The sequence below is a fragment of the Giraffa tippelskirchi genome, chromosome 2 (genome assembly GCF_054371585.1).
Source record: "Giraffa tippelskirchi isolate mGirTip1 chromosome 2, T2T-mGirTip1v1.2.pri, whole genome shotgun sequence".
NCBI classification, from domain to species: Eukaryota; Metazoa; Chordata; class Mammalia; order Artiodactyla; family Giraffidae; genus Giraffa; species Giraffa tippelskirchi.
The window spans coordinates 66,868,941-66,892,967 of NC_137276.1; the positions used below are offsets into that span (position 1 = coordinate 66,868,941).

Here is a 24,027-nt window from a genome sequence, read left to right on the forward strand (position 1 = left end):
CAGCAGCTGTGCTTTGCTGGAGCAGCCGTGAAGAGATACCCCACGTCCAAGGTAAGAGAAACCCAAGTAAGATGGCAGGTGTTATGAGAGGGCATCAGAGGGCAGACACACTGAAACCATAATCACAGAAAACTAGCCAATCTGATCGCATAGACCACAGCCTTGTGTAACTCAATGAAACCCACCCAAGACAGGCGGGTCATGGTGGAGAGGTCTGACAGAATGTGGTCCACTGGAGAAGGGAATGGCAAACCACTTCAGTATTCTTGCCTTAAGAACCTAATCAACATTTATGAAATCATAAATCTGAGGTATGAATTATTTTCTTTAATACACATTACACCTAATACACACATATTAAATTTTAAAATGTCCCCCCCAGAAGCACCTAAAATTACTGTGGACCATCAGCACTAAGGAGATGGTGCTGTTCTGGTCCCCTTCTCTTATTTGGCAGATGGACATCTGAGGCCCAGAGAGAACCAGTCACTCCCACAAGGTCACACAGCACATTAGCCTTCGATCAGCAGCTGTGACCCAGGCCTGCAGACCCCCAAGGCCAGTGCTCTCTCCAAGGCAAGCTGCCTTCTCTCATCGGGAACAAAGAGTTCTCACGCCCTGGCACATCCTCTCCTGAAAGAAAAAAAAAACCTGTTTCTGAAGGACAGAGATGTAGGCTCTGTTTCTCCCTTCCTGTAGCTTGAGAGAGCCTACAGCCTCAAGGGGACTGGCCCAGGTGCCCTGGGCCACTTCAGGGCTGCCCCCGCCCTTTCCGCAGAGTGGGGCAGTCATCCCATCTCCCTGAGGAGCCCAGGGTCCCTGCCCTAGAAAGTTGGTCCCCACTCCAGTGCCCTTGCTCCTCCAGCAGCACCTTAGGGAGAATCTGACAGCCCCTGTATGCCTGCATGCACGTGTGCATGCTAAGTTGTTTCAGTCATGTCTGACTCTTTGCGACCCCATGGACTGTAGCTCACCAGGCTCCTCTGTCCATGGGATTCTGCAGGCAAGAATACTGGAATGGATTGCCATGCCTCCTCCAGGGGATTGTCCCGACCCAGGGATCGAACCCACGTCTCTTATCCTGGCAGGCAGGTTCTTTACTACTAGTGCCACTTGGGAAGCCCCCAGGTATTTCCTGTGTGCCTAGGAAATGTTAAATGAGTGACTAAAGGATAGAACCAAAGAACAAACAGCTCATCCCCAAACAGCCCACCTCCCTTAAACGTGTTCTTCTCCCAAGGACAAATACCTGGGACAAGAAGGCATCGAGAAGTTTGCCAGAAGAGAGAGAGTAAGGCTTTGCATTTATTTGCAAGTTCCCTAACCACTCTGAGCCTCTCTTTACCTCAGTGTAGAATGGGGCAATAACCCTAAAACTGCTCTAAGGGTTGCTGGAGGATTAAAGGAGAGAATGTCTAGGAAACAACACAGTCTAGCACATAGGAAGGGCTCATTCACTGTTAGCTTTAAAAAGACAAGAGTCTCTCACTTCCACTGTAGGGGGCACGGGTTCAATCCCTGGTCAGGGAACTTAAGATCCCACATGTCCAGTTAAAAGGTAAATTAATACTAGAAATGTAACTTACTATATGATAAATATAATTAAGACTACTGTATGTAATACATGAAACTTTTTAAAGAGTAAATCCTAAGCATTCTCATCACAAGGAAAAATTTTTCTTTTCTATTTCTTTAATTTTCTATCTATATATAAGATGATGGAGGTTCACTAAAGTTACTGTGATAATCATTTCATGATTTAATTAAAATCATTATCAAATCATTATGTACACCTTAAACTTATACAGTCCTGTATGTCAATCATATCTCAATAAAGCTGTAAGAAAAATTAAAAAGACAAAAGAGGAGGAAGCACAAGGCACAACCAGATTAGACAGAGGGCAGACAAGGGGGGTTTTCTAACTGCAAAGGGAAAGCTTAATTCTAAGCAAGGTGAGCACCAAAGGAGACTGCAATGGAAAAGGAAGACAAAAACAGGGCCACTCCTGTCTCAGGACTGTGGGCCCCTGAACAACTCCTGTCCCCGTCTTCTTTCTGCTCTGATGCTAAGCCCACCTCCTCTCCAGGATGGAAAGAGTCAAGTGGCTGCTTCTGCCCAGAACCCAAGTCTCCACTGCTGACTAAGCCTCCCCAGAAGCCTCCCCATCAGCCGGAGCCTCCTGGGAGCTGCTGGCCGGCTCCACCCCAATCACAGAACATCTGCCGCTGTCCTGAGCACACTGCTAGGATGCAGTGAGTGCCAGCCTCTCAAGGGACAGGGACACAACTGGATCATCGGTGCCCCGACCCAGCATAGGGTCAGGCAAATAGAGCTCCCTCATCAAAGGCTGAAGAGAACCAAGTCAGAGGCATGTACCATAGTTCCCGCTGCCTGAGTTCTTTCTGGCTCTGCACACATCAGGCCTCTGCAGCAGGTGCAGCAGCAGGCCTGTTTACAGGGGAGGACACCAATAATACCAGCGAGAGAGGATGCCACTGGGGTGAAATCACTGAGCAGTTCCCATTGTCCTCTCTGAGTGGAGGTATTAGAACCAGAGGCACTTTCTGTGTGGTCTGGTCTCAGTTCCCTCTGCTCCGGAAGGAAGGTGTTGCTACACCAGATGCCCTCCATGGCCCTTCGAAGTTCGCCCAAATGGAACTCCACCACATCCTAAATGCCCCAAGGAATGGGTGACACTCCTGTTCTGAGAGATTGTAGGGGAACAGCAGATGTTTCACAGCCCCGCTTGGCAAGCAGCTTAGATTTAACTATTTTCAGAATCAGGAAGCCCTTCCTGAGAGCTAACTTGTACTCCCTTCCCATGCTTTAACCTCTTTCTATCAGGCTTTCCTCGTAGAGGAAAAACCCTTAAGAAATCAGTTGTAGAGCACAGCCTTTGACCTGCGTGGGCAGAGGCTGGAGAGGGGCGGGGCCTGCGTGGAGCCGTGTCACTTGAGGGGCGGGGCTTCGTGAGGGGCGTGCCCCAGTGGGGTGGGACTATGAACCTTCCACCTGGCCAGTCAGGCTCCTCCCCCCGCCCCACCCCTTCTCCTCCACATTCAGCACCTGCTGAAGGGAAACAGGGAGAAGGCAATGGCACCCCACTCCAGTCCTCTTGCCTGGAAAATCCCATGGATGGAGGAGCCTGGTAGGCTACAGTCCATGGGGTCGCTAGGAGTCGGACACGACTGAGCGACTTCACTTTCACTTTTCATTTTCATGCCTTGGAGAAGGAAATGGCAACCCACTCCAGTGTTCTTGCCTGGAGAATCCCGGGGACGGGGGAGCCTGGTGGGCTGCCGTTTATGGGGTCGCACAGAGTCGGACACGACTGAAGCTACTTAGCAGCAGCAGCAGCAGAAGCCTGAAACAAAGGTGTGGCAGGGCTATGCCTCCTTCAGAGGCTCCTCCCTCACCTCTTCCAGCTTCTATGGGTGACTCCAGGCATTCCTTGGCCTCTGCATTCACACGGCTTTCCCCTTGGTGTGTCTGTCTTCTCTTCTGCCTCAAAGCTCCCTCTGCCTTTCTCTTACAAGGATGCTTGTCATTTCAGTTTAAGCCATGTTCAGTCAATCCAGGGTGACTTCATCACAAGATTCTGAACCCAACTATACCTGCAAAGACCCTTTTTCCAAATAAGGCCACATTCACAAGTTCTGCGACATGAACATATCTTTTATGTTGTTGTTGGGAGTGGAGGGGGGAACCATTCAACCCACTACAGAACTCATGGTCAGAGTCAGAAGTCAAGTCCTCATCCTTCCACTAACTGGGCCATTACAGTGACCCTGAGCAGGTTCATCACAGCCATCTGAAACTCTGCCTCCCCTCCTTGCCACACCTCCCCTGTAGGGTCATTACTGCCGGTCACTGGTAGATCGCAGTCAGCCTTCCAACACAATGCTGACAGATGAGCTGTTCTCAAACTGGAGACATAATTGAAGGGGAGAAATGATCACAGCTCACCCTCTAAGTGCATGAATCCCTGACTCAAGAAACTTCAAGTCTGGTTCTATAGAAACTTCTTCAAGTTACAAAGTTAACTACAGAGAAGTGTTGCCTTTAAAGCAGATAAAGGGATGTTGTAAAGATAACAAAAGGAAAATAGAATTCTAGAACTATGGATACCCATCCACAACCAGATAGATCTAGGTCCCCAGAGAAGCCCAGCCTCCACACAGTCACCCACATGCCAAGGCTGGTGGTCTCTACACACCTCCACCAGCCCTGACTGGGTGCTGCCAACACCCCCCACACCCCCCACTCGTCCACGACAGGACAGCTCCCTCCCAGCGAGCTTCTCCCAAAACAGGCACACCGATTTCCCCAGCCCACAAACACTGTCCAGATGGTCAGCGAGGTTGGGAAAACGTTAGCAAGTCAATCAGGATTCAGCTAGTGAGAAAGTTGGCTTGGAAACCAGGCCACTCCATCAGAATTCCCTTACAAACACTACCATGAGCTGCAGTTTCTACTCCAGCAGCTCCTTAGAATCACCTGGGGAAGTTTAAAAATTATAGGTGCTTGGGCCCCAACCCAGACCCATGGAATCAGCTATGAAGATGGGGCTTAGACACATATACTTGTGAAATCCACGAGACGGGAGCCCTCACAGATCCAACGGCCTAGAAGGTCCTGTCTTTTGACCTCAGGAAGTGACCCAGTCTCTAAATTTGTGCTGGCCTCAGAAGCCAGCACCCCACTCCACTCCAGCCGGGTACTTGACCCCAGTCTGTGACAGGGCAGGCTGGAGGCTGCCCTCCGCCCACCACCAAGCACAATGTGCCCTTCTCTGGGCCCAGTGCCCAGCTCTCAGTGGGTGCACAGGAACTGACCGAAGCCCCTGCACTGCACCCAATACAGCCCATCTTCTGGTAGGGATGGCAAACGGCAGAGGGAGCCCTGTGGCTTGTCTAAGGCCACCCGCCACATCTGGGAGGGGCTCTCCTGCAGGAAGGGGAGGGCTCTGAGAACGACCAGGCCAAGGCTGTTCTCCTTCTACCCTCTGGGCAAATATTTACTTCCCCACAGACTAAGGTGCAAATTATCTCCATTAGTGAGAAAGCCTCCTTTGGAAAGAATTAAACAAAACACAACAGGTACAATTTCCACAGTGAAACAGCTCTGGTCTCAGGGATGGAGGCAAACAGTGGGTTGTGTCAGTCATGTCTACCTCTCGAGGCCTCAGTCCTCTCAGCTGTAAAAGCGGACGAGTGTCCAGCTTACAGGGTTGTTCTCAGAACCCAGAGAAGTGAAGTGCAAGTTCAGTGATGTAAGTGCAAAGTGGAGGCTCCTCCCACCCTCCAGCCTCTCTGCCAACACCCAGCGAGCTGCCACCTGGCTCCCACCCAGTGATGCCACTTCTCCCGGCATTGACGCTGATGCTTATTACACAAGACACCCTGCTAAGAGCTCTGGAGGCATTGCCCCACCCAAGCCTGGCTCTGTTCAAGGTACAAGGGTTACCACATTTCCACAGACAAGAAACTGAGGCACAGAGTTGCTCGTGACTTGTCCACGGTCACTCAGTCAATCAGACCTGCTACCCATCCACCAAACAAGAAGCGCTCATTCTCCTAACTAGCTGCCCAGTAGAGCTGGGCCTCCAGGCCTCGTTCCCCCAGTGGGTGTTTCTGACCTCAGCAACCAGGCCCAAGAAACATCCCATTCTGCAGTGACCCACCCTCCCCTCCCGAAACTCATCTCCACTCCTTTCAGCCTGGCCTCTGTGCCCCTCCAGCCCAGCTCCCACCTCCTGGAAGTCTCCCCAGGGCTCCTCTGCAGTCACAGACAGACAGACAGGCAGAAAACCACACACCATCTCCAGCTGGCCACTGCTGCCTGATTTCAGTTTCCATCTCCCTCGTGGGCTGACCTCTTCATCTTCTCTTCTCCTGATCTGCTCCTTGGTCTCTCCTCCTCTTGGCCTACGCAAGAAGGCCCAGCCTGGAGATGAACAGTGCCCCTGTTGACATCATCTGTCTGACATTTTATGGCAAGGGCAGACCCTGCTCCTGGGCTCCTGGAAGTGCTTCTCCCATCCCCCCTTCTCCCATCTGGGTGTTCTCAGAGCCTTCTAGTTAGGCTAGACTCGCATGCCCAGCATGTGGCACAGAGCCTCTAAGGGTGTACCATTAAAGCCAGGAACTAAAGTGTGGGAAGGACCCAGCTCCCAGAAGAAGCCACATGTTCTCCCAAGGGGTCAGACTTTTCCACCCAAGGGCAAAGCCACAGCCATCTGCTCTAAGCAGGCAGAGCATCCCCAGCAGAAAGTAACCTCCTCTGATGAGACAAGTTCCAGAAGTTATCACATCTAATGTCCCAGTTCCCTTGAGATCTGTAAGGCTACCCAGGTAAGTCTCCATCCCTCCGTGGACCAGGCCTACAGTGAGCTGGGAGCTTCCGCATCTCTCATCTTGCAGGATCCTCCCCACAGTATCCGCTGATGAGTCATCTAGCAGGCTCAGGGAGTCTGCTCTTTACCCAGAGTCACAGCAAAACCAGCACTTGATCCATGTCTCCAGATGGCACTGCCATCAAATCCTGACAATGAAACCTCCCCGCTAGGTCACTCAGACCCCAGACTCCTCACATGACCAGACTCCCACCAGACTCTCCTCCCATAATTTGGTCCTCTTAGGCTTCCTCATGTGCTGCAACCATACTTGCCTACCTCAGGACCTGTGCACTTACTGTTCCCTCCATCTGAGATGTTCTCTACAGGCCTTTTGTGTGGCTGGCTCTTTCTCAGTCATTGCATACGTGCTCAGTTGCTCAGTCATGTCCGATTCTTTGTGACCCTATGGACTGTAGCCCGCCAGGCTCCTCTGTTCATGGGATTTTCCAGGCAAGAATACTGGAGTGGGTTGCCATTTCTCCTGCAGGGGATCTTCCCAACTCATGGATCAAACTCACGCCTCCTGCATCTCCTGCATTGGCAGGCTGATTCTTCACCACTGAACCACCTGGGAAGCCTCTCAGTCTTTGAGCTCCTCATAGTCTTTCCTTGACCACCCCATTTAAAGTAGAAACTTCCACCTTTCCCCACTTCCTCCCTAATTTGCTCCTTAACACCTATCACTGCTGCTGCTGCTGCTGCTGCTGCTAAGTCGCTTCAGTCGTGTCTGACTCTGTGTGACCCCATAGATGGTAGCCCACCAGGCTCCCCCGTCCCCAGGATTCTCCAGGCAAGAACACTGGAGTGGGTTGCCATTTCCGTCTCCAATGCATGAAAGTGAAAAGTGAAAGTAAAGTCGCTCAGTCATGTCCGACCCTTAGTGACCCCGTGGACTGCAGCCTACCAGGCTCCTCCATCCGTGGGAGTTTCCAGGCAAGAGTACTGGAGTGGGGTGCCATTGCCTTCTCCGAACACCTATCACAACTATGTGTATTTAGTGGTTTGTCTGTCTTCCAGACAAGTCTGTCTTGTTCACAGTTGTTTCCTGGTTAACTATCACTGTGCCTGGTATACACAGAAGGCATTAAATAACTATTTTCTTGACTGAATAAGCAAACAAATGGTCCCCACCTTGGAGGGAATGGCGTGTCAAGACTGGACTCTCCTGCCTTCCATGAAGATGTCGATTCCAACCTACTCACATCCAGAGGTGCTCTCTGGGAAAGGTCTGTCTTTTCAACCCCCCATGCTCAGGCTTACCCAGAAGACATCTTTCCCCTGTATTTGGAGCCAGCTGGTCCATAAATTTCATTATCAATCCCTAGTCTGGTTGACTCTGAGTCCTACCCCAGGTCAGCATGATGAGCCACCCAGAGAGAAGAGGCACTGGCAGGGGGAAGGAGAAGGGCAGGATATTACTCCTGCTTCTCAAGAACAACCAACCAAAGGTAGCGGTGAGGTCCCAGCACAGTCCTACAGCATAAAACAACCTTTCTCTTACAGGAGAAGGCAATGGCCACCCACTCCAGTACTCTTGCCTGGAAAATCCCATGGACAGAGGAGCCTGGTAGGCTGTAGTCCATGGGGTTGAGAAGAGTCGGACACAACTGAGCGACTTCACTTTCACTTTTCACTTCTATGCATTGGAGAAGGAAATGGCAACCCACTCCAGTGTTCTTGCCTGGAGAATCCCAGGGATAGAGGAGCCTGGTAGGTTGCCGTCTATGGGGTTGCGCAGAGTCGGACACGACTGAAGCGACTTAGCAGCAGCAACCCACAAAAGCCTCAACTAAGCACAAAGAAACTTTCTGGGAGCCTTACTTGTTCATCTGGAAAATGAGGGCATTAGAAAATTCTCCAAACCCCTTCAGGGGCTGCCTTCTGGATTCTCTGGATTGTAAAGGTCTTGTGGCCCAACTGGGGGAGTGGAGGGACCTCCCTGGGCCTGAGGCCTGAGCCCAGCCCCTGGCCATCTCTGGGCCCATGAGGCACGGTGACCACCTCCACTATGAAGGCTTCCTCACTTTCTGCCTGAGTTTCACTATTTTCTCTTTGAAATGCTTGCCTAGAACAAGAAGGAAATCAATCAAACACAGTAAAAAAAAAAAAAATTAATTATGTACCTATATGTATAAGGAAGGCACTTCCCAAGTGGTGCTAGTGGTAAAGAACCTGACTGCCAATGCAGGAGACGTAAGAGACGAGGGTTCGATCCCTGAGTTGGGAAGATCCCCTGGAGGAAGGCATGGCAACCCACTCCAGTATTCTTGCCTGGAGAATCCCACGGATGGAGGAGTCTGGCAGGCTACAGTCCATGGGGTTGCAAAGAGTCAGACACAACTGAAGTCACTTAGCATGCACGCACAAATGTGTAAGGAGATGTCCAAATGAGTCTTTATCCCAATGATGGTTCTTTTGGTGATAGAATCAAAAGTGACTTTTATTTTCATCTCTGTACTTACCTGAATTGCTTGGAATTCTTTTTCAATTATGTGCCACATATTATTTTCATGCAAACAAAGCTCTTTTCAAAACTTAAAAATTCCTGCTGTGCTCAAGAGGGAGGCCAGGTACCTAGCTCCTTCCAGAAATGCTGTTGTCCACTTATACCTGGAGCCCTAACAAGTGGAGGGACCAACGGGGGATGGGGGAGGGGGATACCATTGCTGGTAAAGCTCGCAGTGACCCTATGAAGAAACCGAATTCAGGCAGCTAAGTCCTGCTCTGGGTCTGTCACTAACTTGCTGTGGGGTCTCCGATCTTTGCTTCTCCTCTGCAGGCCTGTTTCCTTCTCAGTAAAATGAAAAGTTCACACTAGAGGTGCCTTCAAGGGCCCTTCTAATTCTCAGTCTATGGCTCTTGAGCATCAAGAAGAATAGAAAGGAAGGCAGGGAAAGAATGGCTAACTCTTAAGTAGCTGGTGTAGTGTTTATCAGGCAGCAAGCATTGCTCTAAGCCCTTCTGATAATTAATCCATTTAAGGGTCTCAGCGACTCTCAGGTAGGTTCTATTCTGTTTTTCAGATCAGACAACTGAGGCAGATGGAAGTTAATGCCTATGTCACTCAACCTGTAAGTGTCAGAGTCCGGATTTGAACCTAGATAGCTTGGTACAGAGTCCACACTCTCAACCATTAAACTTTGGGAAACTATAAAGCATCACAGGTCAAACTTTGGCAATGAGGCCCATCCTTGAAGAGACAAGAAAATCTTAATATTGCCTCGGGCATTTATAACCTCCACCAACTAACCACACCCACTTCCTTCCCGATAATCAACACCACTCAGCCCTGACACCCTTATCCAACTGAAAACCCTACCTCATTGTAAGGGGATGGGCTTGGTGCTATCTAGACAGCCAGTGTGTCCATGATCAGTCCAGCCCACTTTGCAAATTCAAAGCGTCAGCAAACTTGACCACTGCTGGGTACACACCCAGTTTGGCCTCTGATCTGGGCGCCCATATCTCCAATCCCTGCTTCCGAGGTACAGGTCGGGACTCAGCCACCCCAATGCAACAAGCCTTTCATGAGCACCTACTGTGTGCCCGACCCTGAGACCAATATCTGGAAGAGGATATGAAAGAGCTACTCCCTTGACCTCCAGGAGCCCACAGTCCAGAGAGGAAAAAGTCATGTAAACAGATCTCTAGGATACCCTGTGGTCGGTGCTATAATTAGAGGTGTGTCCCCAGGGGGCTGAGGGCACATGTGTCAGAATGATTCACCCGTGCAGTGGTAAGAGGAGGCTCCAAGAGCCTGTGGATGAGCTCATTTCTCACTGAACTGGAAATGAGAACACCTGAAGGCTAGTTCCAGCTGTGCTGAGTGACCTTGAGACATGCCCTGTCTGTACCCCAGGGTCACCCTCTAAAAAAAATGAGAGGGCCCCCAAGAGTGGCACAAGAGATCTCGTAAGTGGTTCAAGGTCATCTTCATATTGACTCACAGACTAAGAGAAGTTTTAGTTGCTCATTTCCCTTCTGATCCTTCCAGTCTCATCAAGGAGCAAATCTCGGCTTTGGTGTCAGTTTGTCTTTACACCTCTCAAAACATCTGCCAACCTGCCTTTGGGACAACCCAGCCAAGCCTCAGGTTCGCAGCCTATAGCATCCACAGTATCTAGCTAGGATTTAATAATGTTATTTTGTTTTCCCTGCACTGTATTTACTGTCACTGTGACCAGCTATTTTTGATGAGCAATTTTGGTTCCCTGTTGTGTGTATGTGTGTGTGCTCAGTCATATCTGACTCTCGTGACCCCATGGATTGTAGCCCATCAGGTCCCTCTGTCCACTGAATTTCCCAGGCAAGAATACTGGAGTGGGTTGCCATGTAGTCCTCCAAGGGATATTCCTGATTCTGGGCTCAAACCTGTGTCTCTTGTTTCTCCTGCATCAGCAGGCAGATATTTTTTTTACCACTGCACCATTTAGGAAGACTTCCCCATTGGAAGTAGCCTCCTTTTAAAAATAAATTTAAGTTTAGGGAATTCCCTGGCAGTCCAGTGGTTAGAACTCCATGCTTTCACTGCCAAGGGCACAAGTTCACTCTGTGGTTGGGGTACTAAGATCCTGCAAGTCACACGGGAAATAAATAAATTTAAGTTTAAAAAGTGAATCAGTTTAAAGTAATATAATATTACACATAAATAATTTTTAATACTTATAGCTTCTAGTATGGCTATTTTAACAACATTAATCAAAATTTTTAATGCACGTACAAAAACAGGCAACGCTGTTCTGTGCTATTAGACATCCCAATAGTGATTACTACCGGTGAGGAGTGGTAGCAACTGGCAGTGGACACAAGGTGGGTTTCTGGTTCTGCTGACAGTTCTGTTGGTTGACCTGGGAGCTGATTATACAGTGATGTTCACTTTGTAAAAATTCATTAAATTGTATACACTTAAAATGAGTGCATTCCCATGTGTATATTATGTATTCATATAGCCTTTAACCCAGCAATTCCACTTCTAGAAATCACCCTGCAGACATACACACACATGTGCAAAATGACACATTCAAAGATGCATTATTTGCAGTAACTAAAGATTGGAAACAACCTGAGTCCCCCAGCTAGAGACTGATGAAACATATTTTGGCATAGCCTGCAGTGAATTCTGGGCTTCCCAGACAGTGGTAAAGAACCTATCTGCCAATGCAGGAGACAAAAGAGATGCGGGTTCAATCCCTGGGTTAGGAAGATCCCCTGGAGAAGGGTATGGCAACCCGCTCCAGTATTCATGCCTGAAGAATCCCATGGACAGAGGAGCCTGGCGGTCTACAGTCCATGGGGTCACAAAGAGTCGCACACAAACTGAAGTGACTTAGCACTCACTCACAGTGAATTCTACATAGCCATCAAATAGAATGAGGCAGCCCCTATCAGAGCTCCAAAATTTACATGGATTTAAATTTAAGTGAAAAGGTAAGGGCAGAGCTGTGTATAGGATGCTACTTTGTGTGTGTGTGTTCAGTCGTGTCTGACTCTTTGCAACCCCATGGACTGTAGCCCGCCAAGCTCCTCTGTCCACGGAATTTCCCAGGCAAGAATACTGAAGTGGGTTGCCATTTCCTTCTCGAGATCTTCCTGACCCAGGTATCGAACCCATGTCTATCAAGTCTCCTGCATTGGCAGTCAGGTTCTTTACCACTAGTGCCACGTGGGAAGCCCAGAATGCTATTTTATGCAAGGGGAAAAAAAGAGTATATAACACATGCACATGTTTGTGCCTAGGATAGTATCTCAGAAAAGAATCACAAGAAACTCCTAACAGAGACTTCCCTGGCAGTCCAGTGGTTAAGATTCCATGCTTCCAATACAGGGGGCATGGTTTGATCTCTGGTTGGGGAACTAAGATCCCATATGCCACAGGGCAACGCCAAAAAAAAAAAAAGGAAGAATAAAGAAACTCACAAAAGTTATGGACAGGGCATACCAGGAGAGAGGGATTGGAGGAAGGCTTATAACTGATGATTACTCTTTCATACATTTAAATTTTGTACAATGTTCTTGCATTTCCTATTTGATGATAAGTTTTAAAGCATAAATTCCTACAGAAGGTGCATACCTATGGTAAAACTTTTAGCTCCTTAGATACTGAGATGAAAATGTTAGCTCCTTGGGCTTACAAAGCGAGTAACCCTTGGCCCCACTCCTCCTCCCAAGGGATGGCACTGAGCTAATAAGCTTTCCTGTAATGGTTTCCAAATAACAACAAACCCAGTCTAGGACAAATTACTTAAACTGGGCCTCCACCCTGAAGTCAAATTCTGGCACCTGAAGTTGCCCCGGCAGGTGGCTGGGTTCTTGGCATGCGTAAGGAGATTATTAAGCACTAATACCTCCAGGGATGGGAAGTTAAAGATTTTTAAAGTCAGTCTCAGGTGGCTGAAAAGGGAGGATTCTGAGTTCTGAGTCCCACGCTGCTCCAGGAGAGACAGAGCAAGGGCCACAGAGTGGTCTTTTCTTAAGGCTGCAGGGACAGTGGCAGGCAGGGCCTTTAAATTCGAGTTTTGTTTTAACTGTGTGACTTTCTTTTTTATAGCACTTGGTTTATCCACATGTCACTGTCTCCCCACATAGCTAACCCTAAAAACAATCTAGTGAGGTGTGGGGCAGGATATCAGTTATCCATTTTGTAGATGGAAAAATGGAGATGCGAAGAAATTAGGAGACAAAGCTATGGTCTTTTCAGTAGTCACATATGGATGTGAGAGTTGGACCATAAAGAAGGCTGAGTGCCAAAGAACTGATGCTTTCAAATTGTGGTGTTGGAAAAGACTCTTCAGAGTCTCTTGGACATCAAGGAGATCAAATCAGTCAATCTTAAGGGAAATCAACCTTGAATATTCTTTGGAAGGACTGATGCTGAAGCTGAAGCTCCAATACTTTGGTCACCTGATGCAAACAGCCAACTCATTGGAGGACGCTGATGCTGGGAAAGATTGAAGGCAAAAGGAGAAGAGGGCGACAGAGGATGAGACAGTTGGATGGCATCACTGATTCAATGGACATGAACTTGAGTGAACTCCAGGAAATGGTGAGGGGCAGGGAGGCCTGGTGTGCTGCAGTCCATGGGGTCAAAAAGAGTCGGACACAACTTAGCGACTGAATAATGACAACATTGAGAGAAGCAGTGAAGCCAAAAAAGTAACCCCCACTTTCTGACTCCTGGCCTTCTCCTATTTTCCCATCTCCCCACCCATCAACTTTAGCCTTCTCCCTGCCAGCTCTGAACTACAGGGAATGAGCTTCTGAGGCCAGACAAACAAGGAGCAGGCAAAAAAATTCCAGAATCAGAATCAAGGTGCCCATGAGACCATCTAGCCCAGCAGTTTTTAACACTTATCGTACAACTTACCTGGGGAGGTTAAATAAGTTTAGATAAATATGTATGCCAGGGCCCAGGCATCTAGAGTGTTTTTAAAATTCTGAGTTGATTCTGGTGTAACTTTGAGAGAGAACTGCTGAGTGACAGCTCAGATCATCCCCATCCCAGTTTCACATAAAACCTTCTGCCCCTGGGACTTCCCTGGTGGTCTAGTGGCTTAGACTCCACATTCCCAATGCAGGGGGCTCAGGTTTGATCCCAGGTGCTGCAACTAAGAGTTTGCATGCTGCAACTAAAGTTCCCGCATGCCACAACTAAGACCCAGCACAGACAAAATAAAAAATAATACATATTAAAAAACAAAACACTTCTGCCTCCCTGGAGTATCCATCAGTGAATCTGTGCTACATCCTCCAGCCCCCATACATACTGCTCATCACTCTTGCTCATTACATAGAGTCAGAGAACTGAACTGGGAGCTGGGTGAGTCAATTCACAGCTCTGAGATCCCAAACAGGGAAGTGACTTGCCTAAGATCTCCCACTGAGTCAGTAACAGAACAAAACGAGAATCTGGATCTGTACACCAGGTAAGGTCACATCCACAGAGGGGTCACAAGGAAAGCCTCATGGCAGATCTAGCGGTTCCCGCCAGAAGAAAAGACTCAGTGAAGGTTGAGAAAGAGACCAGAGTGTGCATGTTTGCAGGGGATGGGTGTCAGGTACCTGGGCAAGTCTGCCCTGTGGCATATTAGGGGCAGGGGAACTATTCTAGAGTGGCAGGGCTGGCACTGGCCTGTAGAAAGATGTCCTCATTTCTAGGAAGGGGCCCAGCCCAGTCTGAAATCTTCATAGAGAAACTCAGTCTATTGGGTCAGCATACCAGGAGGGCCAGCTCCCCTGTCCATAATAATAACAATGGCTGAGACTTCTTGAGCTCTTTGCTGGTCCCTCTTCTAAGCAATGGACTTGACCTGTTTCAGTTAATCCCCACAACCATTCTGAAAGTTGAGTATCATCACTGTTTCTATTGGCAGATGAGGAAACCATGGCCTCAGGAGATGAAGTAACTTCCCCACGATCACTCAGCTGGAAAGTGGTAGTGGCAGGATTCGAAGCTGGTTCGTGTCCAACCACAACCATCCTGTCCCCCAACAGGAGAGAAGAGAAGGTAAAGTGCAGGGGCTTTTTTAAGTTCTGAGCACCTAAAAGCAGCTGGAGACCTCCCCAGGCACTTCTGGTGGAATCCATCTGACCACACCTCCCGCAAGGCAAGAGGAAACCGCGGCACTTCTTCCACCCAAGAGGAAACGGCGGCACAGTGGGGAGGCATCCTCGGGGGCATCGGCAGGTATGTAGTGGGACAGGATAAGGAGTCCAGGTTTCCCGACTCCAGACGCCAAAGCGTGACCACTGTTCCACAGACTGATGTGGAGGTGAACTCAGTAACACCCGGCAGGCGGGCGGGAGCGGCCAAACGTGGCAATCACAGCCTACCGCACCAGCGCAGGCTGGTGGACTCTAGAACCAAACTGCTGGTCAGGTGCACACAGGTGACCACGCGGAGCTCCTTCGTCGTAGCCCTTGCCAACGAGCTCTAAGGCTCCCCACCCGGCGGCTGAAATTCAGGCTGAGCTCGAGCAGCCAGAATTTCCTGGTTCCCAAGGAAAGTGGGACGAGAATCCAGCTGTGCGCTTCTGCCCGCTCCCTGGAGCAGGCAAGTCTGCACCCAACCCAACCCCCATCCCCCCACCCCCGGCTCATCGTGTGGGTGAACAAGGGAGTGCGTTCTCCCCCTCCCATCCCGGGGCCCGACTGGGGTCACTCACCCAGAACACTGTGGAGTAGATGACGAGCGAGAACTTGAGCCAGAGGTAGGAGAAGCGCGCGCAGTAGCGCACCTGCTCCGAGTCCCCGCGGGGCATCCTGGGGGGCTCCCGGGCTGGGTCCCTCGCTGCCAGCAGCCCCACCTGCGGCTGCCGGACCGGCTCCGGGCCCCGCCACCCGCGCTCGCTCGGGGACTGACACCGGCGAGCCGCAATCACAGCTCCGGCCCGGGACCAGCCAGCCCCAGCGGCCAATGGGCGCTCGGGGAGGGGGCGGGCCTGGGGCGGGGCGGAGGCCCTCGTCCCAGAGGAGGCCAAGGCAGGGGCGGGGACGAGGGTTGTGCGAACCAGGTCGCGGGCAAATCTGGAAGCGTCCGTGCTAAGGCGCGTTGTGGGGCGTGGGAGAGTGTGTGCAGAGGGTCGCTACGGAGAGAGCTAGTGTGCTTCATTCGGGGCACACAGAATGCCCGCTTTCTACTGCGGTCAAGAGGGAAGACTATAGGGAAAGAGCAGGAATTTATGGCTAAGGCGTTAAAAAGTGTGCAATTAAGTGTGCAAGGCGTGAATGGAATAAGGAAATGGAGTTGTTCAGTCTAAGCGGGGCGGGAGGGTAGCATCTGGGAAGGCGCCACAGACCAGGGTGGGGCGGAGGGCCCTCATGGAACTAAGGAACTAAGTTCCTTTTGTAACAGTGGGCTTTCCCCCAAGTCTCCGATCCTCTCCTTTACTGGGTGAGATATCAACCCTGCTCCCATGGCCTCCTCCTCCGAGAAGCCCTCACCCACTAGCCCCAACTCAGGGGCCTCAGCCCTTGCACACAGCCCAGGTCTGACCCAGCCTCTTTCCGCCCAGCGTTTCCTCTGTCTGGGGTCAAGTCTGTCTTCCTGGCTGTGAGTCTGTCTCCCACCGCCCTTGCTTGACTCACTGCTGTTTTCCTTTCCCCCACAGGCCTAGCTGAGCTTGGGACTTGGGAACCGGGCAATCCATGTTTGTGGCATTCAGGAATTAAATGTGTTGAGTTCAAGGCAGGGCTGGCTGGGGTCCCTGGTGGCGACTTCGGGAATGGCACTCTTGTCCCATTCCCCGGATCTGAATTCCCAAGCCTGCCAGAGACAGATAGAGACTGGTGGCCCAGCCCCCAGGGTTCTGCCGGTTTTACTGTAGAAGGAAGCAAGTAAGGTCTGGGTGGAAGGGAAGCAATGCCCTGCACAGGGGTTGAAAGGAAGCCAGTTTCCTGGTACAAGGGAGCAAACCCTGCAAGGTTGGGTAGAGATGTGGAACCAGGGACTGCTGAGGGTCACCTTCAAATGAATAACCTGGGGCTCCAAAGGCATCCTACCTCAAGGTTAGAAGTTGTTATTTCTGTCCTCTGAATGGTTTCACTCAATCGTGTCCGACTCTTTGCAACCCCATGGACTATACAGTCCATGAAATTCTCTAGGCCAGAATACTGGAGGGGGTAGCCTTTCCCTTCTCCAGGGGATCTTCCCAACCCAGGGATCGAACCCAGGTCTGCCACATTGCAGGTGGATTCTTTACCAGCTGAGCTACAAGGGAAGCCCAAGGACACTGGAGTGGGTAGCGTATCCCTTCTCCAGCAGATCTTCCCGACCCAGGAATGAAACCGCGGTCTCCTGCATTGCAGGCAGATTCTTTATCAACTGAGCTATCAGATAAGCCCGTATTCTGTCGTTTAAGGAGGAAGAAACTAACTCTTTACCCCTCTTGTGGGACTAACTTCCCTCACCAGTCCTCACCTTACACCCACTCTTTGAGGTGCTCCATCCCCAGGAGGGCTGACTCAGCACCAGGCCCTCAGAGGCGTTGTTTGTCTCCTTCTCCCTGGGGTTAGCCTCTTAGCCTCCTTCCCTACTGGGATTTTCTTTCAGTTGTCCCCGTCTTAGTCCTGGCCTTCTCGCTAGCTGCACTCGCTCCTCTACAGATCTTCCCTAATGACAGGCACACATCTGAGTGGTTCCTCCCAGCTCTCCCTGAGCCCCTGTACAATGACACCTGGAGTGATGAGGCTGAGACACGCCTGCAGAGGAAGCCTGGAGCTCTTTGGGGCTAGCACAGCCTTTCTCCAGTTCCTGAGCAAGTTTGTTGTCCCTTCCTATCCCCGACCTGATCACAAGTGCTATGGGCTGCTCCTCAGTCACACTGGCAAACACTGAAATCTCAGAAGAGGTGACAACGTATTTTCAGTGTCTCCTTTTAAAACAAAAAAATATATTTTTATTTATTTGGCTGCACTGGGTCTTAGTTGCAGCACGTGGGATCTTTAATCTTCATTGTGGCACGCAGGATGTTTAGTTGTGGCACGTGAACTCTTGGTTGCAGCATATGGGATCTAGTTCCCGACCAGGGATTGAACCTGGGCCCTGTGCATTGAGAGCTTGAAGTCTTAGCCACTGGACCACCAGGGAAGTGCCAGTTTTTCTCTCCTTTTGCTAAAAACTCTTGGCTGCGAGTCAGCAGGTTTGATGCCAAGCCGGGTTAGTCATGAACTTTGTTAGAATATGTGGCATAAAGCATATTCCCTAACATCTTACAGAAAAAAAAAGCTGAATGAAATTTTTGGCCAACCCAATATGACATACAAGTGTGACTGTGACCCTGGCTGCAGTTTAGAACCACATGGTGAGCTTTCAATGTTTCCTGATTTCCAAGCCCCACCCCAGTCCAGTCAAGTCAGAGTCTCCACCAACAGGGACCTGCGTATCAGGTATCAGTATTGTTGTAAAGGTCCCAGGTAATTTCTAAAGAGCAGGCATGATTGAGCATTGCTGGTCTAGAGGTAGTCATGAGGGTGAGGTGGTCAGTCAGAATTTTATCAGAAAGGTCACATTCCTGAGGACACTCAGCTATCGAGTGGTATGCAGGTCAATGTTAAATAACTAGCTCTCTGGTAGGGGGTGAGGAGGGGGACTCTGTTGCCACTTTCCATAGTGTGAATACTCCCACCATGTCTGAGATGTGCACAGTCACACCCAATCAGCTCAACACAGCCCCACAGCTTTCCTTATCTCAATACTGCTTAGCATAGACAGCGCCATTCATGGCTTATTAATTAGCACAAGTATTAGAAATGAGCTATCCTTTGATGAAGTTACTGCCAGCTTACCTCAGAGAGATTTTAGGTTGGGGTTCCAATATTGCAATAAAGTGAGTGACATGAATTTCTGTTTCTTCAGTTCAGTTCAGTCACTCAGTCGTGTCCGACTCTTTGCGACCCCATGAATTGCAGCACGCCAGGACTCTCTGTCCATCACCAACTCCCGGAGTCTACCCAAACCCATGTTCATCGAGTCGGTGATGCCATCCAACCATCTCATCCTCTGTCGTCCCCTTCTCCTCCCGCCCCCAATCCTACCCAGCATTAGGGTCTTTTCCAATGAGTCAACACTTCGCATGAGGTGGCCAAAGTATTGGAGTTTCAGCTTCAACATCAGATCTTCCAATGAACACCCAGGATTGATCTCTTTTAGGATGGATTGATTGGATCTCCTTGAAGTCCAAGGGACTCTCAAGAGTCTTCTCCAACACCACAGCTCAAAAGCATCAATTCTGGGGCGCTCAGCTTTCTTCACCGTCCAACTCTCACATCCATATGTGACCACTGGAAAAACCATAGCCTTGACTAGACGGACTTTTGTTGGCAAAGTAATGTCTCTGCTTTTAAATATGCTATCTAGGTTGGCCATAACCTTCCTTCCAAGGAGTAAGCGTCTTTTAGTTTCATGGCTGCAGTCACCATCAACAGTGATTCTGGAGCCCAAAAAAATAAAGTCTGACACTGTTTCCACTGTTTCCCCATCTATTTCCCATGGAGTGATGGGACCAGATGCCATGATCTTAGTTTTCTGAACGTTGAGCTTTAAGCCAACTTTTTCACTCTCCTCCTTCACCTTCATCAAGAGGCTCTTTAGTTCTTCTTCACTCTCTGCCATAAGGGTGGTGTCATTCACATATCTGAGGTTATTGATATTTCTCCCGGCAATCTTGATTCCAGCTTGTGTTTCTTCCAGCCCAGCGTTTCTCATGATGTACTCTGCATAGAAGTTAAATAAGCAGGGTGACAATATACAGCCTTGACGTACTCCTTTTCCTATTTGGAACTAGTCTGTTGTTCCATGTCCGGTTCTAACTGTTGCTTCCTGACCTGCATACAGGTTTCTCAAGAGACAGGTCAGATGGTCTGGTATTCCCATCTCTTTCAGAATTTTCCACAGTTTATTGTGATCCACACAGTCAAAGGCTTTGGCATAGTTAATAAAGCAGAAATAGATGTTTTTCTGGAACTCTCTTGCTTTTTCGATGATCCAGCAGATATTGGCAATTTGATCTCTGGTTCCTCTGCCTTTTCTAAAACCAGCTTGAACATCTGGAAGTTCACGGTTCACGTATTGCTGAAGCCTGGCTTGGAGAATTTTGAGCATTACTTTGCTAGCATGTGAGATGAGTGCAATTGTGCGGTAGTTTGAGCATTCTTTGGCATTGCCTTTCTTTGGGATTGGAACGAAAACTGACATTTTCCAGTCCTGTGGCCACTGCTGAGTTTTCCAAATTTGCTGGCATATCGAGTGCAGCACTTTCACAGCATCACCTTTGAGGATTTGAAATAGCTCAACTGGAATTCCATCACCTCCACTAGCTTTGTTCGTAGTGATGCTTTCCAAGGCCCACTTGACTTCACATTCCAGGATGTCTGGCTCTAGGTGAGTGATCACGCCATCGTGATTATCTGAGTCGTGAAGATCTTTTTTGTACAGTTCTTCTGTGTATTCTTGCCATCTCTTCTTAATATCTTCTGCTTCTGTTAGGTCCATACCATTTCTGTCCTTTATCAAGCCTATCTTTGCATGAAATGTTCCTTTGGTATCTCTAATTTTCTTGAAGAGATCTCTAGTCTTTCCCAATCTGCTGTTTTCCTCTATTTCTTTGCACTGATCGCTGAGGAAGGCTTTCTTATCTCTCCTTGCTATTCTTTGGAACTCTTCATTGAGATGGGAATATCTTTCCTTTTCTCCTTTGCTTTTTGCTTCTCTTCTCTTCCCAGCTATCTGTAAGGCCTCCTCAGACAGCCATTTTGCTTTTTTGCATTTCTTTTCCATGGGGATTTTCTTGATCCCTGTCTCCTGTACAATGTCACGAACCTCTGTCCATAGCTCGTCAGGCACTCTGTCTATCAGGTCTAGTCCCTTAAATCTATTTCTCACTTCCACTGTATACTCATAAGGGATTTGATCTAGGTCATACCTGAATGGTCTAGTGGTTTTCCCTACTTTCTTCAATTTAAGTCTGAATTTGGCAATAAGCAGTTCATGATCTGAGCCACAGTCTGCTCCTGGTCTTGTTTTTGCTGACTGTATAGAGCTTCTCCATCTTTGGCTGCAAAGAATATAATCAATCTGATTTCACTGGAGAAGGGCATGGCAAACCACTTCAGTATTCTTGCCTTGAGAACCCCATGAACAGTACGAAAAGGCAAAAGGATAGGACACTGAAAGATGAACTCCCCAGGTCAGTAGGTGCCCAATATACTAATGGAGATCAGTGGAGAAATAACTTCAGAAAGAATGATGGGATGGAGCCAAAGCAAAAACGATACCCAACAGTGGATGTGACTGGTGATAGACGCAGAGTCCGATGCTGTAAAGAGCAATATTGCATAGGAACCTGGAATGTTAGGTCCATGAATCAAGGCAAACTGGAAGTGGTCAAACAGGAGATGACAAGAGTGAACGTCGACATTCTAGGAATCAGCGAACTAAGATGGACTGGAATGGGTGAATTTAACTCAGATGACCATTATATCTACTACTGTGGGCAAGAATCCCTTAGAAGAAATGGAGTAGCCATCATGGTCAACAAAAGAGTCCAAAATGCAGTACTTGGATGCAATCTCAAAAACGACAGAATGATCTGTTTGTTTCCAAGGCAAACCATTCAATATCACGGTAATCCAAGTCTATGCCCCGACCAGTAACGCTGAAGAAGCTGAAGTTGAACGGTTCTATGAAGACCTACAAGACCTCCTAGAACTAACACCCAAAAATGATGTCCTTTTCATTATAGGGGACTGGAATGCAAAAGTAGGAAGTCAAGAAACACCTGGCGTAACAGGCAAGTTTGGCCTTGGAGTACAGAATGAAGCAGGGCAAAGGCTAATAGAGTTTTGCCACGAGAACGCACTGGTAACAGCAAACACCCTATTCCAACAACACAAGAGAAGACTCTACACGTGGACATCACCAGATGGTCAACACCGAAATGAGATTGATTATATTCTTCTGTTTCTTAGTGCATATAAAAGATAGGTTTATACTATATCATTGTCTATTAAGTGTGCAGTAGCTTAATTATGTCTAAAAATGTAATGTCTATGCCTAAGTTAAAAATGCTTTATTGCTAAAGAATGCTAATCATCACCTGAGCCTTCATCAAGTTGTAATCTTTTTGCAATAGTAACATCAAAGATCACTGATCACCATAACAAATAATGAAAAAATTTGAACTACTGTGACAATTACCACAATGTGACACAGAGACATGTAGTGAGCAAATGCTGTTGGACTTGACACAGGGCTCCCACCAACCAATTTGTAAAAAATGCAGTATCTTCCAAGTGCAATAAAGTAAAGTGCAACAAAACAAGGTGTGCCTGTAGCATCTTACTTAAGGGTGATGCAGTGGGCTAAATCCTTGAGGCATCCCAAATCCTGAGGGATTCTGGTTGCCTGATGTGACCATCTATCTAACTGAATCCTGCGTCTAGAATATTGTATTTTTTTTTTTTAAGAGATTGAATTTTTTTTTAAATTTTTAATTTTATTTATTTAGGCTGTACTGGGTCTTCATTGTGGCATGCTGGCAGTTTGTTGCAGTACTCAGGCTTCTCTTACTTGTGGTACGAGTGCCTAGTTGCAGCATGTGGGATCTAGTTCCCTGACCAGGGATCGAACCCAGGCTCCCTGCATTGCGAGCATGGAGTCTTAGCCACTGGACCACCAGAGAAGTCCCTGTTGTATCTGTCTTGAGTGGACCCTTCATGCAAGGTGACAGAACACCTAAAAGTACAGGAAGCTGGGACTTCACTGACTTCACATAACAGATTGTATGAACTGGTTTTGTGATTCCTTGCTAGTAAGTGCTTGCTGTATAGATGCTTACATGGGTAGCAGAATTTGTTCTGATATCTAATCCATGATAACCTGGCAGGGAAATTGTAGGGGGAAATAACTAACCTCACCTCTAGTGGCTACTACTGCTGATGAAAAAGAAACCTACGGATTATGCACAACCAACCCGGCTTGCATAAGTTGGCATCCATTCCTCTGTTTCCCCCTCTGTGAAACTATCAGTTTGGGCTGTTTCTCTTCTAGTTCTAACAATCTTAGCTATAGTCCTCACAGACAAATCAGTCAACAAATATACACTGAGCTTCTCCTGTGACTCAGGCCCTGCCCAGGGCTCTGGGGATACAGCTGTTTAAACAAGATAGACAAGACCGTCTATTCTCTTCTATTGAGGCATTGGAGGGGTGGGTGAGGGGGTGGGAATATGCAACATGTATGACCACTAATACAAGACAAAGATAATTTCAGGTAATGACAAGTGCTGAAGATGCAGGAGAAGAGCTTCTGAGTGGAAGAAGCAACAGGTACAAAGGCCATGAGAGAAGCCGCAGCTTTGAGAGAGTCCATGTGACTTGTGCAAAGACCTCAGGAGAATATAATAGAATGGGGAGAGATCAGAGGCATGGGAAGAAGACTCACAACTTTTGCAAACAGTTTAGATTTATTTCCAGGTTTAGTGAGGGCCACGGGTACTGTGTTAAGCAGGGACATGATACTGAATCTGATTTAAGCTTTAGAAGGTTGCAGCTGGGTCTTTCCTGGCAGTCCAGTGGTTAAAACTCCGAGTTTCCATTGCAGGGGGCACAGGTTTGATCCTTGGTCAGGGAACTAAGATCTCACATGCCACGCAACCGAAAAAAAAAAAAGAAGATGGTATGGTTTCAGCATGGAGGACAGACAGGAGGGGGCCAGGGCTGGGGGTGAGGAAGGCTGGTTAGGAAGCCTTTGCTCAGGATCAGTGTGAAAGGCTGTGGACTAGCGGTACACACTGGGAATGGTGACAGGTAGCAGCGCTGGGGATGTATCTTGGAGACAGAGCCACCAGGGTTTACTGACAGATTGGGTGTGGAATGTGAGGAAGAGAGAAATCAAGATACTCCCAAGTGTTTTTACTTTGAGCAACCAGGTAAAGTTTGCTCCCATTTACAAACGTGAGGGATGTTATGAAGAATGCCGCTGAGGGGGAAGTGAGTCAAAAATCAATTACTTTGGCCATTTAGTTTTTTGAGATACTTTTTCAAAACCCAGGTAGAGTTGTCCAGGGAACTCAGAAGTGAGGTTTAAGTTAGATGATATAAGTTTGAGAGTCATCAGATCAATTTAAATCATTCC

At 48.5% G+C, this 24,027-nt stretch overlaps 1 protein-coding gene across 3 annotated transcripts in view; it reads right to left on the reverse strand.

Annotated features, from left to right (window-relative positions):
• Positions 1–15,756, reverse strand: part of TSPAN15 (tetraspanin 15) — a 57,767-nt gene extending 42,011 nt beyond the window's left edge. For all 3 annotated transcript variants that reach the window (XM_081568379.1, XM_081568368.1, XM_081568360.1), the window contains exon 1: positions 15,560–15,756. In XM_081568379.1, the coding sequence (XP_081424505.1) occupies positions 15,560–15,655 (96 nt within the window). In that variant the 5' untranslated portion in view covers positions 15,656–15,756. The remainder of the gene's footprint in view (positions 1–15,559) is intronic.
• Between the last annotated feature and the right edge of the window lie 8,271 nt (positions 15,757–24,027).